A 17,747-nucleotide genomic window follows, 5' to 3' on the forward strand; every position below is an offset into this window, starting at 1 on the left:
CATCTAGTCCAGATGCCTCCCAGACACGTCCCTGTTGAGGTGTTCCGGCCATGCCCAGCCGAGAAAAAACCCTGGGGCAGACCTAGGACATGCTGGAGGGATATGTCTCACAGCTGGCTTGGGAATGCCTTGGTGTCCTCCTGATGGAACTTGAAGTCTGAACTTCCCAACTGAAACTGCTGCCCCTGTGACCCGGACAGGGTAATTGGATGAAAATGGAATGGTATCTGAAGTAATTCACACTACATTGGGCTGCATTGCTATTGCACAATGTAATTGTATTAATTTGTCCCGTTCGGGACAGATGAGTCAAATAAAGGCGAAGGATAGTGTAACATTGCATTTATTATAACCTAAATAGGTCACTATAGGCCGTGACCCCACCGTGTATCTCGGGCCTGTTGTCAGCTAGCTAAACACAACAAACCATAAACAGAGAGCGTCACTTCCTGCCAGTGGAAATGACAAAATACATGACTTTGCTTAGGACTATCTATGATAGTACAGATTTAAATCATAACCACAGACCGTGTACAGTATAGGTTGTAATGCAGTCTTACCTTAAATAAAGTAAAAGCACTGTTGGAAAGAAGCTTCACTGGCAGAACTACGCTCCCACCTGGCTGTACAGAAGCAATGCAAGTCAGGCTCTGTGCAGCATGTATTTACTAAAAGCCATGTACTAAAGGGGTCAAATTACCACACATTGTAAGGGTTGATAACACAAAGCGTGAAATTATCCGACAAATATTTATCGACTGTTCACTGTGCATAGCTAATTTGCCAACCACCAGTAAGTACCTTTACACAATCAGACTTCAGAAAGTCTGAACTATCCTTTTAAGATAACATGAAATACGATCACTTTCTCCTTAGTTGGAGAATGAAGCCATGGCTAAACACAAAACCTACTATGACGACGCATGAATACCAAAACTATCAACGGGAGATTTTTGTGAAAAAAATGAACTGTGTAGATTTTGTCAAAGGTCTCATTTAAGCTTTACATTAATTCAACAGAGATGCGGAGGATTTTTCACACGAACACAACATGGATGAGGTAGTTGAGGGAACAGCACGTGTCTGAGGAAGACCTACAGCGAATGGAATGGGACAAGGTATTTATTACACTGATAGGGAATGCTTCATTTGACAAGTAACACACTTTTTTTTAGTTTTAAAGATAATTTCTGGTTGCTGTATACGCAGGTTGTAATACAGTTGACCTAAGAATTCATAAAATCTGTCTTAATCTTAGATTGACTCCAGTGTCATACAACTCATGTCCGATGAGCAGTTGAAGGAATATCTACCATCCTATGGTGATCGGCTGGCTGCAGTATCGTCTGGATACTGCAGACGAAATGGAAAATAATCTGGCTGTAGCAAGTCCAAGGTTTTTGATACTTAGAGGATGTTTAATTTGTCTTTTATAATCAAACCATGTTAAATATTTTAAACTACTTTTTTTCATTCAATTCCCAGAACACAATTTTTTAACACATGGCCATTTGTATGTTTTACAGACGTGTTATTCGGCTCTCCTTCACTTCATTGTGTCCATTATGTTGCATTGCCTCTTTATAGCCAGGTGGGAGCGCTGTTCTGCCAGTGGAAGCTTCTTTCCAACAGTGCTGTTACTTTATTTAAGGTAAGACTGCATTACAAGCTATACTATACACGGCCTGTGGTAATGATTTAAAGTTTTACTGTAGTAGATGGCCCTAAGCAACGTAATGTAATTTGTTCAGTTCCCATTTGGCAACACTGGTAGGAAGTGACGCTCTCTTTTTATGGTTTGTAGTGTTTCCGGACCGCGAAGTGAAAGTTGGAGCTGCTGGCTGACAGAGAGCTCGAGATATACGGTGTAGTCACGGCTTACAGTGCCCTAATTTAAATTATAATAAATGTCGACACGTTTTGGTTTATTTACTTCCGGGTGTGGGGCGTCGACGTGACGTCATCACGCTCCCCTCTGAGAGGCTATGGCGCTTCCTGACTGGATTATTACTTTGACTGTCACCGCATCTTTCTTCTCCTTGTGTTTATGCGTTCGCTTCCGACGCACTGGCCAGATACTTTGGAGGAAATTGTTTAGCACCATCATGGCTCGCACAGAGAAGCCGTTATTCAGAATCGCGTTAGTATAACCTGCCTTACTAAAAACAGTGTTGTGGTTTATAGCGTGGCAACATTAGCTTTAGCTTCCAGGCCGTTAAACTAACGCCGCGTTCATGATTGTAGGAATTGAATGCTGGTTGCCTGTGAACATATGACTAGATTTGACCCCTTTAAGCAGTTAATGTACCATATTTGTTACAGTTCATCCACGCAAATCTAATACTGCAAGTAAAACTTTGAACGATCGTTGGAAACATGTTGATGAAGTCTCCTAACATTGTTTTGTTTAATCTGAATTGTTGATTAATTTCCAACTAATTGCCATTTATGTCACTCACTGTCTTTTTTCCATTCAGCTCTAATATTAATGTCCCTGTTTCCTCGTGGCGCAGGTACACATTATACACCAGGACCAGACTTGGCTACATGTATTACAAGAGACAAATGAGGAAAGCCCGGGAACGCTACCCTGCTGGACACTCCACAGTTCTGCCCATGGAATTCAGTGGTATGAAACATAATATACGCACTGCCTGGCCCATTAATAAATGTCACCACCTGAATTATAACTAAATAGGGTTGGGGTTGCAGCAGTTGCTCAGGTCTGGTACAATACAAGTCATCAATAAACAAGCATAAAATAAATGTTCTGACATTGCTTGTTCGTGACCAGGTAGTGTATATTCATTTTGGAAGGCTCTTGTAGTTTTGCTTGCATGTTTAATTTAGGTTGAATCTATCCACCAATCAAGATGATGTGTCACATTGTGTATATTTTGTCTTCCATACAGGTATGAAGATAATACCGATCTCTGTACTCTCCGACAACTACAGCTATCTAATAATTGACACGACCTCCAGCGTTGCAGTAGTTGTAGACCCTGCAGACCCTCAGACTGTTCAGGTGCTTTTTTGAGTTATGCACATGTTGCATTTTTTTGCTGCTAGTAAAGAAGGCTTGATTTATGTCAGTGCTGGACAATGTCTTGCATACAGGTGCATCTCAGTAAATGAGAATATCGTGCAAGCGTTATAAGATATAATCATCAAAATTAAGAACTAAATTATTGAGACATTTCACTCACTGCAGTGAATATACAGATTAGAAGAGTTTCACTTTTTGAATTGAGCGACTGAAATGAATTAAATTTTCAAATATTTTTTTTAATATATTGAGATGCACCTTATAACATCACATAACATAACGTAACAATGTCCTTACAGACTGAGCTACTGCCGCCTTCTCCCATTGACTGATTGATTTAACAAAATAATGCATTTGCAGTCATCCATGAAGTTTATAATAGCTTTCATAACTTCCTAGGCAGTCATTCAGGAGGAAGGAGTACGACTAGAAGCCATACTCTGTACACACAAGCATTGGTGAGTTTTTTGTATGTGTGTGTTCATTTTAGCATGGTGTATAGATACAGTAACAGACAGACATGCGGCTAAATACTGTAGTCGGCACCGATCATTTATGAAAGTCGAATCCAAATATATTTTGGTTAAAGTGTCTGACATTGGATCATAATAATAACAACAACTAGAAAACCTGTCAGTTTCCTAGGATCTCACGATGGTCTTTTAAGGAATTTGACCTCCATTAGGCACCACGTTTGTCCCTTTGGGACTTTGCGTTAAGCTGCAAACAGGGTTGAACGTGCCCTCGCACTGTGTGTATAAAGGCAAGGGTACATACTGTCAAATGTACAGAATTCATTTCTGACAGTGTCATCATGCTGGTGGGAATATCTTGAAATCAGATATATAAAATGATAAAAAGCAGTAAAATGTGCCATCAATATCGAAGTCCGACCTAGTGGACCCACTTATTGAGTCATCAAAGCAGGGTCCCATATATGAAAGCACAGACTAAATCTGTTCACAAACTATCGTCTGCTATCTGTTTAGTATCAGTGGTTCAGATTTGAGCTCGTTGGGTCAAAGTCCCGAGGAGGAGTTCGGCAAAATACGACCTTTGGTCTGTGCCGTGAAAAGACTGATGATGGCCCACTGTGTGTTTTCGAATACGGGTTGTACTGACTTTTGGGAGCATCCTGTCATGAAAGATGTCTCCATCACAGTTCATGACAATCCGTGAAACAGATGGTAGGGGTAGATGTAAAAACATTTATATGGGCCAGTTTTGGGGGTCTGTGTTTGAGACCACTGAAATATCATGTTTTGTTGGGCCTGATGCCCTTGCAAATTTGGGTGAGTTTAATGTTAAGGCCTCCAAAAATGTGAAGATAAAGTATGTCCTTCGCAAAGGCTTTGCTTTTAAGCTCGTGTCCTAATAATACATTTAATTTATAAGCGCCTTTCTTGACATTCAAGAGCACTTTACAATATAAAGATAGAGATAATACATGTATAAAACCCACATACAGTCCTCCCTCACAGTTCGATGCTTCATTGCGGCTTCACTCTATCACGATTTCAAACATGTATTAGTTAATAAATCATGGTTTTTCATGGTTGACTACAGCCTATTAGTCGTAAAAAATGTATATTTTAGCAAATTGTACGTATTTTTTTTTACCTAAATTAAGCATTTTCAACCGTAAAAATGGCTAAATGAACTAAAAAACAAACCTAAACAATTAAAAAGTGTGTTGTGAAAGTGATATATTCTACATTGATCACTAAGTGTCAGTAATTGTTCGGTGAGACAAGCACCAGACTTGATCGCCGGAACAGCAGGTTTTTATTGCAGGTCAGAACATGCACAATAATTATAACATAATAATAGTAATCATAATATTAACATGGGCTACTGGTGCTGTCTGTAACACATGACAGCCTAAAACTCAGCTCTGAACCTCGACGTCACTTCCTGTCCTCTACACATTCGGCACACATTCACTGCAACACATGAGCACAATTTTTATTTATGTCTTAAATGGCTTATGTTCTCCAATTATGTCTACTATGTTGGGTAATACGAATTTACAGGTGACTATAGGGGTGTTATTTCTGCCCAGGGCTCTAATAATGTTAAAAAAACTTATTTAGAAAATTGTAAACAGGTCTTTTATGTCATAACTACGAAAATATTCCATATTCCGTCACTTATCACGGTTAACTGTGATACACGAGGCATTACTGTATAGTAGGGGTGTTACAACATGTCACGAGATTAAAACGTGACAACATTTCTCGTACAGAATAAAATGTCTGAATTATTATTAAATTTATCGCAAATTTTTGGTCAATATTTTTGTCTCTCCACAAATGAAGTACTAGCCAAAAGGGCTTTGTCGAGTCAAATCACCATAGCCTGTCTTTTTTATCTGCAGGGATCACAGCGGGGGAAACAAATGGCTGAAAAGGATTTACAGCTCATGCCGAGTTTATGGAAATGCAGCTGATAACATTCCTGGTCTGACACAGTAAGTTCTAGGTGGCTCAGATAAACTGCACTTGAGTGCATGTTGTAGTCCTGTCCAGATTAAATCATCTTTCAATCGTCGTGATAAATTTCCTATGATTTTTAATGTATGCTTCTATGTTAACATGCTGCACGAGAACTATATTTATTGTATAAACAATATTTTGTTTCTGTGCTGTCAGCCCTCTGTCACACAAGGACTCGGTAACAGTCGGCTGTTTGCACTTTAAGGCCCTCTTTACGCCAGGTCACACAGTGGGCCACATGATCTACCTTTTGGATGGCCGGGCGATGGGCGCCCCCTCAAGTCTTTTTTCCGGTGACCTGGTGTTCCTGTCAGGTTGCGGTAGGTTACACAAACAAGGGGAACAATAGGAGAATGTTTTCTTTTTGTTTTTTTTTAACACTAAATGTGATAAAAAATACACACAAAACGAGAGGTATCATAAGTGGCTCCCTCTAGTGCAGGAGTCACCAACCCGTCGATCGTGAGCTACTTAGTCGATCTTTGGGAGTTTGCCGGTCGATCGCGGGAACATTTTGTTATCACATCAGTGCCTTCACCTCCCGGAGAGCGACCAACAGGCACACATTTTGTTCACTGAACACAACCCTACGCCTCACTGCTATCCAGGCGGCAACCCGCAAGTTTCAGCAAGGAGCCAATTCCCCAAAACCCGGCTGGAGGTACACTAGTACACCGGCTCGCCTCGTCTCGGGGGCAGAAGCCCAGACTTCCCGGTCCCCGGCCACCTCCTCCAGCTCCATCGGGAGGACACCAAGGCGTTCCCAGGCCAGCTGTGAGACATAATCCCTCCAGCGTGTCCTAGGTCTGCCCCGGGCCCTTCTCCTGGCTGGGCAAGCCCGGAACACCTCACCAGGGAGGCTTCCGGAAGGCATCATGACTAGATGCCCGAGCCACCCCAATTAGCTCCTCTCGAAGTGAAGGAGCAGCGGCTCTACTCTGAGCTCCTCCCGGATGACCGAGTTCCAACCGTATCTCTTAGGGTGAGTCCAGCTACCCTACGGAGGAAACTCATTTCAGCCGCTTGTATCCGCGATCTCCTTCTTTCGGTCACGACCCAAAGCTCATGACCTTAGGTGAGGGTGGGAACATAAATCGATTGGTAAATTGAGAGCTTTGCCTTCCGGCTTAGCTCTCTCTTCACCACGACGGTCCCGTACAGCGACCGCATTACTGCAGACGCTGCGCTGATCCGCCTGTCGACCTCATGCGCCAACCTTCCCTCACTCCTCAACAAGACCCTGGGATACTTGAACTCCTCCACCTGGGGCAGGACCTCATTCCCAACCTGGAGGGAGCCATCCACCCTTTTCCGACTGAGAACCATGGCCTCAGATTTGGAGATGCTGAGTCTCATCCCAGAAGCGTTACACTCACATGCAAACCGTTCCAGTAAACGCTGAAGGTCACAGCCTGATGAGGCCATCAGGACCACATCGTCTGCAAATAGCAGAGACGAGATCCTAAGGCCCCTGAACTGGATTCCATCGACAAATTCTGTCCATGAAAATTATGAACAGAATCGATGACAAAGGGCAGCCTTGGCGGAGGCCAGCGTTCACCGGAAACAGGCTTGACTTACTGCTGGCAATGTGAACCAGGCTCCTGCTCCGGTTGTACAAGGACTGAATGGCACGTAGTAGCGCGCCACCAATCCCATACTCCTGGAGCACCCCCCCACAGGACACCGTGAGGGACATGACGAATGCCTTTTCCAAGTCCACAAAACACATGTAGACCGGTGTGACAAACTCCCAAGTACCCTCCAGTACCCTTGCAAGCGTGTCGAGCTGGTCCAGTGTTTCGCGACCAGGACGAAAACCACATTGTACCTCCTGTAGCCAAAGTTCGATTAACGGTCGTACTCTTCTCTCCAGCACCCTGGAATAGACTTTCCCAGGGAGGCTGAGGAGTGTGATCCCCCTATGGTTGGAACACACCCTCCGGTCACCCTTCTTGAAAAGGGGGACCACCACCCCAGTCTGCCAATCCAGAGGTACTGTTCCCGACTTCCATGCAATGTTGAAGAGACGTGTCAGCCAAGACAGTCCCTCAACATCCAGAGCCTTGAGGAGTTCAGGGCGAAACTCGTCCACTCCCGGAGCTTTGCCACTGGGGAGCGTTTTGACTACCCCAGATACCTCAGCTGCTTCAGGAGTCCCACAAGCCTTCCATGCTCGATAGGACTCCTCCTTCAGCTAGACGGCAGCCGTAAGCTCTGGTGTCCACCATCGGGTTTGGGGCTTGCCGCCATGACAGGCACCGACCACCTTGCAGCCACAGCTCCGATCGGCTGCCCCAGCAATGGAGGATGGAGTAGAGCCCATTCGGACTCAATATCCTCGTCCTCCCCCGGGGTGCAGGCGAAGCTCTGCCGGATGTGAGAGCTGAAGACTCAACGAACAGGAGACTCTGCGAAAACGTTCCCAGCACACCCTCACTACACGTTTGGGTCTCCCGGGTCTGTTCGGCATCCTACCTCGCCATCTAATCCAACTCATCACCAGGTGGTGATCAGTTGACAGCTCAGCCCCTCTCTTCACCCGCGTGTCCAGTACATGCAAACGCAGGTCTGATGATACGACTATAAAGTCGGTCATAGACCTGCGGCCTAGGGTGTCCTGGTGCCATGTGCACTTGTGGACGTCCTTATGTTCGAACATAGTGTTTGTGATAGACAAACTGTGGTTCGCACAGAAGTACAACAACATCACACCGCACGGGTTCAGATCGGGCAGGTGACACTGTCATTGGCCACATGGGCGTTGAAGTCTCCCAGCAAAACGACGGAGTCCCCAGTTGGGGTGCTCTCCAGCACCCCTCTGATGGACTCCAAGAAGGCTGGGTACTCCAAACTGCCGTTCGGTGCGTAAGCACAAACGACAGGCACCTAGCCGGGGGGGCTATTAATAAGGCCACACCAGCTCGCTGCCTCTCCCCTGTTGCAACTCCAGAGTAGAACAAGGTCCAGCCCCTCTCGAGGAGTTTAGATCCAGAACCCAAACTGTGGGTCGAGGTGAGTCCGACTATATCTAGTCGGAATGTCTCAACCTCTCTCACAAGTTCGGGCTCCTTCCCCGCCAGAGAAGTGACATTCCATGTCCCAAGAACCAGATTTGGTCGCCGAAGACCAAATCCAATTATAAGGCATTCAGAAGATGCATTCGGAGTTTGATGAAATATAGTATTTTACACTGGTCAGTCGGTGTCAGTTGTGTTACCGTCATGCAGTGCTTCTCAAATAGTGAGAGGCAGGGAGGACTTTCAATATTAGTGCAGACCTGCCAACATGTATAAATTAGTTGTACTCAGCGTCACTGCACATTTTGCTTGTTTTAATTTCGAGGTCAGTCTGTACAGTACAGATAAATCAATAGTTTCTCAATAGTATTTCAAATCAGGGTTGGGGGGGGCACGAAAACATTTTGGTCCCCCATTGGTGGCATGACAGAAATAATTTAGAACCACTGCTGTAATGACACACAAGGGTCAGAGTTGATTCACTGGACAAACAGGCTTTTATTGCAGTTTTGATTTATCTCAACAGGCACAATAATCACAAGCTGAAACTTAACACTGAACCGCCGACATCAGTTCCTGTCCGCCTCTCTTTCAGGTCCCCTAAGGAATACATTTATAGTAACACGCACAAGTCTTATGACTTAAATGGCTTATTTGCTCTTATTTTGTATTGGGTAATATGAATATAAAAGTGACGAAAGGAGTGTCATTTTATGCCTAAAGGGAACCAATTAATACAATTATCAGTTAAACCAATTACCACTCAGATTTAAATACCCCCCAAAATGTATTGTTGTATAAAAAATGCAAGACATTATTCAATATCCTATTTAAAGCTGAGAACTACTTGAGTCAAGAAGGTTGTCGTTTACAGGGAGGATGTTTGAAGGCAGTGCCTCAACGATGCTGTCATCTCTGGATACAGTTGGCTCCTTAAACGATGACACACTTCTTTGGCCTGGTAGGAACCTTCCACACAAGTCGATGTTAAGTTAATGTATTGTATCGAGGAAAAGGCTTCTTGTTCGTCAGCGTTCGCTGACGAAGCTCTTCGGATGAGGAGCGAAATGTCCGACATCTTCTTCACAGAAGTACAGATGACGTCTCAAGAAGCCTTTTCCTCGATGGACAACTCCTGTACGACTGAGAGCCTACACAGACTTAATGTATTGTAAACATTGTGTATTGTTTTTGAAGTTCCACCAGCTCAATTTGTGTATTGACTATTCTCCAATTAACGGCATTGCATAATGGAGTGCACACTTACAGTATGTCACAAAAGTGAGTACACCCCTCAATATTTTTTTGTGGCTACCATTATTTTCCAACACTGCCTTAACTCTCTTGGGCATGGAGTTAACTGGAACTTCGTAGGTTGCCTCCGGAATCCTCTTTCACTCCTCCATGATGACATTACGGGGCTGGTGGATGTTAGACACCTTGCACTCCTCCAACTTTCGTCTGAAAATACCCCACTGCAGCAAGGCACTGGTCATCTTGGCGATGTGTTTGGGGTCCTTATCATGTTGGAATGCTGCCCAGTGGCCCAGTTTCTGAAGGCAGGGCCACATGCTCTGCTTAAGTATACCACGGTACATGTTGGCATTCATGTTTCCCTTAATGAACTGCGCCTTAAACCGCTGAACCAATGCTGGCAGCACTCATACATCTATTTTCCAAACATAACCTTTGGATATGATGAATATTTGCCTCAACTCTTAGTATTTTTATAACTCTTCAACTCAGACATTCCTGTATTTAATGAGAACTGAGCACAAAATAGCATAAAGACAATGAGCACATTGTTTGAGTGGAGATGTGCTTTGTAAATAAAGTACAATTGAAATGTTGCCAGTCACATAAAACGTGAATAGCTCACCTCTTCTTTCTTTTTCTTTCTTTTGTCAAAGTAGTTTTAATAGTGCTGGAAGTTGGCTGCACCTGCTCTGCGCTATCATAAACCTGGACACTCAATTTATACTGTTATGTACCAGTTTCTATGAGAAAGAAATTTAAATTGTTATTTTATTCTGTTAATTGGGTTATTTTTAACAAAGTAATATCTTATTGAACAATCAATTCCTCATGCATTAGTATTATGGTCTTACAGTGGTCTAGTGGTTAGCATGTTTCCACACAGTCACAGCCTGGAGATCGGGAAGACCTCGGTTCGATTCTCTGTTGGGCATTTCTGTGTGGAGTTTGCATGTTCTCCCGTGCGCGCGTGGGTACTCCGGTTTCCTCCCACATTCCAAAAACATGCATGTTAGGTTAATTGGCGACTAAATTGTGAGTGTGAATGTGAGTGTGAATGGTTGTTTGTCTATATGTGCCCTGCGATTGGCTAGCGACCAGTCCAGGCTGTACCCCGCCTGTCTCCCGAAGTCATCTGGGATTGGCTGCAGCATGCCCCCGCAACCCTGATGAGGAGAAGCGTCATAGAAAATGTAATTGATGGATAGTATTATTCTAAAACAGGCAACAAATTACACAGTTAAAGGCAAAAAAAATCCAGAAATTGGCAACAGGGCTGCACGGTGGCTGAGCGGTTAGCATGTTGGCCATACAGTCAGGAGATCGGGAAGACCTGGGGACGCTAAATTGTCCATAGGTATGAATGTGAGCGTGAATGGTTGTTTGTCGATATGTGCCCTGCGATTGACTGGCGACCAGTCCATGGTTGGGTCTTGCCTGAAGTCAGCTGGGGTAGGCTCCAGCATACCCCTGCGATCCTAATTAGGATAAGTGGCATAGAAAATAAATGGATGGAAAGTTAAACTGCAGTTCATTTACAGATTTTATTTTATTATTATTGAATATTTTTTGCTGCTGACAAACTTCTGCTCCACACTTCAGCCCATTCGTTGACAGTAACGCACAAATTAAGTAGTTTGCCAACCCACATTAACTCCTAAAGACTAAGAAAGGCGATAAACACCAAAGATGAAGGTGGCCAATGTGTATGTGAAAAGAGGTGGTATTGGAGATAATAGTACTTATCAGTAATACAGTGAAAATGAGAGGAAATGTTAATGTTTACTTTGCAAGTCGATTTCGATGTGCGACATAAATTTTCTGCTTGCGTGCCTAAAATTTTAAGTTAAGGGCCAGTGTGCTCCTTATATATATATATAAAAAAAAAAAAAAAGTTGGTGTGGAGCCCTGCACTACTTTACATTGTATCAAATATATTGTATCAATATAGAATAAAATATTTGCAGAAATATGAGGTGTGTCCTCACAGTTATGAAATTGTTTCTATGCTGGTGGCTGTGCTTCTGTTCTTGGGTTCACATGGATGTGTGTATGCTGGTCGCCCCTCAGGTCATGAGTATGCAGAGGACAATCTGCTGTTTGCTGCTGAGGTGGAGCCACACAACGCTGTCAGGGAAAACAAATATCAGTGGGTGCTGCAGCAGCGAGGCCAGAAACTGTGCACGGTGAGAATGATATATTGCCGCTCTAGTCATGCCTCCCAAGGATGTCAAGCCAGAAAGAATTCATATTTTTTAGAACTTAGAAAGGAAGCCTTATCACCTCCCTACAGTACAATGTGTCAAGGCTGTCAGTGTGCAAGTGCTCGTTCTCCTCACACATCCTCTCAGCTGGATGCGATACAATCTGTGCGGCGTGAAGGGTCATAGCTAAGCGATGGTTGCACCCATGTTTGTTGGTCCACGTCTTTTATGTTTCTGAATATTATGTGCAGGCTTTGTAAAATTTCAGTTGTTAATGTGTTTACAACTGTGTAATACAGAGAATCATTTACTACAGCCTCAACTTGGACCTTTCTGGTTGTTTTGAAAATTGATAAAACGCACTATGGATACTATTTTGGTTTAATATCCAATCTTATACCTAAATTGTACTATGGTGCTTAGTTTTCTCATTTTCATTAGGGTTGCTCCTGTCAGGGTTTTGTCCTGCCAATTTGAAATCTGACGATACCGAACACATGGATTAACTGTAATTTTAAAATTTATTTATGATGAGTGCTATCGGCCAGGGGTGCCGTATAAGGGAAAAAAGTTCACAATTCCAAGGTTCCCTGCCACTCCCAGACAATAGGTAATTACTAAAAAAAATAAGGGGGGGGGGGGGGGTGTTTTGGGGGTAGGCAGTTAATAATTTGGACAAAAACATATTTTCCTTACTTTTTCAAGACAACATATCTCACTGGTGAAACTTACAGAGGATGAGACAACTTATTTAAGGAGACTTTGAATGTGAGAGTACATTGTCTGGTGGAGGTATAGCAGGACTTCCACACAGCACGTAGGTGGGCTCCAAGTGAGAGAGAAGTCGGTGAACCTGGTGTCTTCACCCACTGAGAAAGGCAGGTCATCTAGTCCTATTAATTAAATTTGTTTTTGGGTTATTTGCTCAGCCTTCTGACTGTCACGCACATACAGTACGGGCGAGTGTTAGCTGCGTTAGCTGCCGTTTAAATGATTCTGCACCGTGAGACCTCAAAAACTCACCATACTCTGTCAACATCTGTTTGTTCTTCAAATGCCGTATTAAATTGAAGTTGATTAACATGCTACCCCCGCAAGATAGTTTTCGTGGCATGTTTTTCATTTGATATCACTCTCACAAATGGCAGATAAGTGCTACGCGGCAGACATGTTCGTTCTGGCTTCGGGACGGCTGCGCAGTGCGAAGTTAAGTGGGCGGGGGATGCTTCTCCAAGACGTTAGAGCAAGACACTACACTGCACATAGGGATCATGATTGGCTGTAGGCTTCAATTGTACTAGCCAGAGGTGATCAGCGTTGAAAGGCAATTATCAGCGTATGCCAATCATGTGCTTTTTCACGGAAATCGGCCGATATTGATTGGTGGCTGATCAATTGGAGCATGCCTACTTTTCATAGTAGATCTTTTTTTTTTAATTAACAGGTTCAAGGCCTGGTAGTTCCATCAAATACATGAAAAGCGTCCGTAAAATTTAATATATAAATATCCGCAACACAAAAGCCAATTAAATTTCATTCACTCATAATATTGTTAAAAAAATGTGCATTAACTGCTTACTTGAAACAGTTCAGTTGTTACGAGTCTCTGGAAACATGGTTGGTGGGAGGGAATTCAACAACCTGACTGTTCTTGGGATGGAGGAAGAAAGATGACACTGGGTGTTGGGCTTGGGAATATTAACTATGTAGGGGTGACTACTCGCCGAAGATTGAGTTATGCATGCTTTTGTTGTTTCATCAGGCATGGATGGTTTCATGAAGAAGTGCCTGTAAAAACTTTCAAAGGGATGAAACTTTCCTCCTATGTTCAATGGAAGAATTCCTGCTCTAAGTGGTTCAAGAATACCATCTTTATCCTTCATGATAAAGATGATACACATGTTTCAGCAGCTTGGACCGGGCATGCAGCTAATCTTGATTTCTCCACTGAGCGTCTGACAATGTCTAATTTCCATTTCACTTTCTATGCGCTGCCACCAGACGCGTCTGCCTCACTGCCTTGGGAGACACAATGGAGGTTAAAGTGAAACAGTTGGCTACAAAGAACAAAAGTGACGTCGTCCATTGTCCCGTCAGTGTAGCGATGCAATTACGTGTTACCCCACCAATGTATTAATTCACCGACATATTGCTCGGCCCCGCGTACGTACCTAGTTTGTTTTGTATGGTGTTAATTTATGGCAGTGCATACATAACCATAAAACTCCAACACTGTAAACCGAAGATAACAAGATATCTTCAAGCATAAAGACTGCAACTCCAGCCGTGAGCACGTAGGTGTATTTCCTGCTCCCCATACCAACAAAAGAAGAAAATAGAGCAATAGTTATACTTTATTAAATATGTGAGGGAAATGATGAAGTCGAATAGTGTGCCATTTGGGGTGTTTTTGAAATGCAGTGACAGTTTACACGTAACACGTGTAACACATCCATATCACTTTTTTATATAATTGTCTGTTCTTAGGTTTCATAAAATCCCGAAGGATTACCAGCCAACAAAGCATGTTTTCTTTGAGCTTGATGATTACTTTTGATAAGGTGCCGCTAAGAGTAGTTGCTCCATTTATGATTCACACTGCATAATGGGGGACTATTATCCATCATCAGCATCCTTCAAGGTATTTTGTATGCACACCATACAGTATTGTTTAGTTTCTGTGACACCGCCCACCCCCCCTCCCCCATTACTCAAAGCCTGCTTAAAATGAATGAATGAATGAATGAATTACAGCTATTCAGTCATTATTGGTCCATCCATCCATGATAATTTCTTTACATATTTCTTGAACTTGACAGATACGTCTGTTTCTGTTGAAACTGAGACAGTTAAGTTCAGACAGTTAAGATATTTTACGTGTCTATTTGTGTTGTCCTGAATCTGCTCAGTAAAAACATCACACTTCATTCGCAGAGTCCCTCCACTATCGGAGAAGAGAAGGCGTACAATCCTTTCCTGCGCAGCCACTGTGCAGAGCTCCATCTGGCGCTGGGCCTGCGGCAGCTGGAGGAGGAGGACTGGAATCAGTTCCGGGCTCGGGTGCTGGAGGAGCTACGAAAACACAAAGATCAGTACAACAGGAGATAAAAAGAGCTGGGAACAGCCGAGTGAGCACAGCAATCCCTGTTGCTATTTCTAACTGTAGACTGTTTTAAAGAGATTGTGGGCATTTGCAGGAGTTATGATCTCAGACCCTCGTGAATAACAGAAAACCCCAAAAATTACCTATTTTTGACACACTAAGCGCTGTAGTATGCCCTACACATGCATTTAAATGGTAAAATGTATGGTACATTAGGTACTCGCCACTAATGAATGATAACATAAGATGATCCTGGTGAAATTGTCGTCCTGGTGAAGGACAATGCTGGAATTGTAGACACGGTCTAGCCTTTAGCCTGGTCGTGAGGTCGTCTACCACTCTACATCTCCCTCGAAAGCGGCGCCGCTTCCCCGCACGCTGGTGGGTCGTCATGGCAGGCATTTCTCCAAGCCGCATCTACAGTACATAGTCCACACTGCTTGCCTGTTGTCATTCTATTAACTTGTGTTCACCTTGGAGTTTTGAGGCCGGATTGTAGCGAGGTTGACTGTCGGAAGCTATCCACACAGGGCGCCGCAATCTTTTTCCGTCATTATGCTGTACATTTTGTGATTTATTATCCCATGTTTAAAAATTCTTACCGCCTTAGGGTGAGTGAGGTGGGTTTCTGTGGGGAAAAAAAAAAGCCCATTTTCTGAGAGAAAAAGCACAAAAGGGTGGGTTTTCCCACAGATTTTTTTTTGTGGGGAGAGTGGTGGTATGGAATTTGCAAATATGCTGAATTGCGAATAGAGTCACTGTACAGCTGTTTCATACATTTACAGAGGCATTGCATGTGATTTTGTTTTTCGTCAGTGACTATGTACAATCAAGTCACAATTAATATTTTAATGAATAATTCCCATCCTTCCACATGTATATTGTGATCACGCTTTGTTTACAAGCACAGCGTTTTGTTTTTGTTCTTTGTTTAATGAACATTCATTAATGTTAATTTGCACGCTAGTAGGTACAACCACATTCCCCTGTGTACAGGGGTTAAATGAACAAATTAAATGTTGTATTATACTGTGTTATCTACTTCACAGCCATTGTTAGTTATAAAACAAAAAACATCTTGAAAAGCCTTTTATACTGTATATGAGGCACAGACCTGCTGACATGTCACCATTTTCACATTGTTTTTTTTTTGTATGCACTACTGAATATTTATATTTTAGATTGTGAATGAATCGGATACATTTTGGATAGCCTTTACATCAGGGGTCTCAAACTCAATTTCACTGGGGGCCAGTGGAGGTAGAGTCTGGGTGAGGCTGGGCCGCATCAAGTATTGGGAGTAGGCCTGGGAATCTCAGGGTACCTCACGATACGATACAATTCACAATACATCCATCTGATAACACCACTGTTAGTTCAGTGTTGGTGTTAATTTGCCCCTGTAAGTATGTAAGTAACACTAAGCTTGCCCGGATGTTGCGGGCTGCAGTTACACTACTCTTTGATGTCCAGTCGCGGGCCGCAGGATACGATTTGGTGGGCCGCAAATGGCCCGCAGGCCGCGAGTTTGAGACCCCTGCTTTACATGGTATTGAAGTCATTTTTTATTTTATTTTAAATGTATCTGACTGCATTAGTTTGATAAGAACAGTAGCTTCCTATTGACATTTCACTTATGAAGCAATAACGATTGGGTCTTAGCTGAGTAGGTTATTGCTTTATTATATAGCTTCACTGCGAGTTACTAAATTTATATGGTGCACTGTGTTTTGAAATGACTAATTTGCACTAATGGAAATGAGATGCTTTCTTTCTTGAATGACAAGAATGCGATTGATGGTGGCACTCATCTTATACCACAAAAAGATACTAAAAAACAGCTTGACATTTTGGGAAATTTTGTTTGTATACATAACTGTATCTTGTGATACAGTGTTCGGAATGATTGTGCTGGTGTCTATTAGGAACATGATCTTCATTTTGTGCATTTAATGCTTTCATGAAGTCAATAGAAAAGGTATCTGGATTTGTGAAAACTCTTTAGACCCCTATATTTCTGCTGTAGAAGAGTTACAGTATACCGAAGCACAGTCTCCTCCGGTGACTTGTTGACTAAAATGTTACTCTTGTTTGTTTGATGCTGTTGTGCATCTGATTTGCATATGTTTCAGTTAGGAATACCACCACATGGGAAACAGTTTGACTTTAGGTTATGTTTTAATGAGGAAATATTCAAGTAAACATCTCCAACTGTGTGCAAGCTGTTTGTTGTCTTATTTGGTGCATTCTAGCCTGTCAGCTGAGTTCTTTTTCCCACTCCTTCAACCTCTCTCAGCTCAAGTAACATAACATACATAAATAAACAGCATAGCATGAAGTCTGTAGTCACATTATACATACATTATTAAACACATGACTGGAAATTTGACAAACAGGAAATACTTTTAATCACGCGGGTGTCAAACTGCAAATTACTATGATAATATACATTAGTATGTTTACTAGAATTATCTACTGGTCTAATGTGTCAGCTGTCTCTGGTTTGTATAGACAATGGATAGATCGACTCTTCTATGCAATGTTAAAACAATGGGTCACAACATTCTTTAAGTGATACAAAATAGATAAATAGGTTGATTATTGACAGTACTACAGACATTAAAA

The 17,747-nt window shown here is 42.7% G+C and overlaps 1 protein-coding gene across 5 annotated transcripts; it reads left to right on the top strand.

Annotated features, from left to right (window-relative positions):
- The first annotated feature begins 1,019 nt into the window (after window positions 1-1,019).
- On the top strand, window positions 1,020-17,358 carry pnkd (PNKD metallo-beta-lactamase domain containing). Of its 5 annotated transcripts, none has more exons than XM_054787893.1 (11): window positions 1,020-1,118; window positions 1,259-1,396; window positions 1,527-1,651; window positions 2,514-2,629; window positions 2,913-3,025; window positions 3,446-3,504; window positions 5,424-5,516; window positions 5,698-5,861; window positions 9,436-9,522; window positions 11,886-12,001; window positions 14,954-17,358. In XM_054787893.1, exons 3-11 carry the CDS (start codon window positions 1,566-1,568, stop codon window positions 15,125-15,127), a joined length of 1,008 nt encoding a protein of 335 aa, XP_054643868.1. In that variant the 5' UTR covers window positions 1,020-1,118; window positions 1,259-1,396; window positions 1,527-1,565; the 3' UTR covers window positions 15,128-17,358. The 5 variants fall into 5 exon arrangements, with proteins under 5 accessions (XP_054643868.1, XP_054643870.1, XP_054643869.1 ...); XM_054787895.1 differs by having other exon boundaries at window positions 1,022-1,118; window positions 1,588-1,651; window positions 14,954-17,357; XM_054787894.1 differs by lacking the exon at window positions 1,259-1,396 and having other exon boundaries at window positions 1,094-1,118; window positions 1,588-1,651; window positions 14,954-17,357.
- Window positions 17,359-17,747: the final 389 nt, after the last annotated feature.

Source organism: Dunckerocampus dactyliophorus, chromosome 9 (genome assembly GCF_027744805.1).
Source record: "Dunckerocampus dactyliophorus isolate RoL2022-P2 chromosome 9, RoL_Ddac_1.1, whole genome shotgun sequence".
NCBI lineage: Eukaryota > Metazoa > Chordata > Actinopteri > Syngnathiformes > Syngnathidae > Dunckerocampus > Dunckerocampus dactyliophorus.

What these genes read in the sequence shown, in the direction of transcription:
- pnkd (XM_054787892.1), top strand. Translation starts at nt 1,986, where the DNA reads ATGGCGCTTCCTGACTGGATTATTACTTTGACTGTCACCGCATCTTTC. An exon ending in CAGACCCTCAGACTGTTCAG is followed by an intron (nt 3,026 to 3,445) that starts GTGCTTTTTTGA and finishes ATAACTTCCTAG; the next exon opens with GCAGTCATTCAGGAGGAAGG. An exon ending in CTCTGTACACACAAGCATTG is followed by an intron (nt 3,505 to 5,423) that starts GTGAGTTTTTTG and finishes TTTTATCTGCAG; the next exon opens with GGATCACAGCGGGGGAAACA.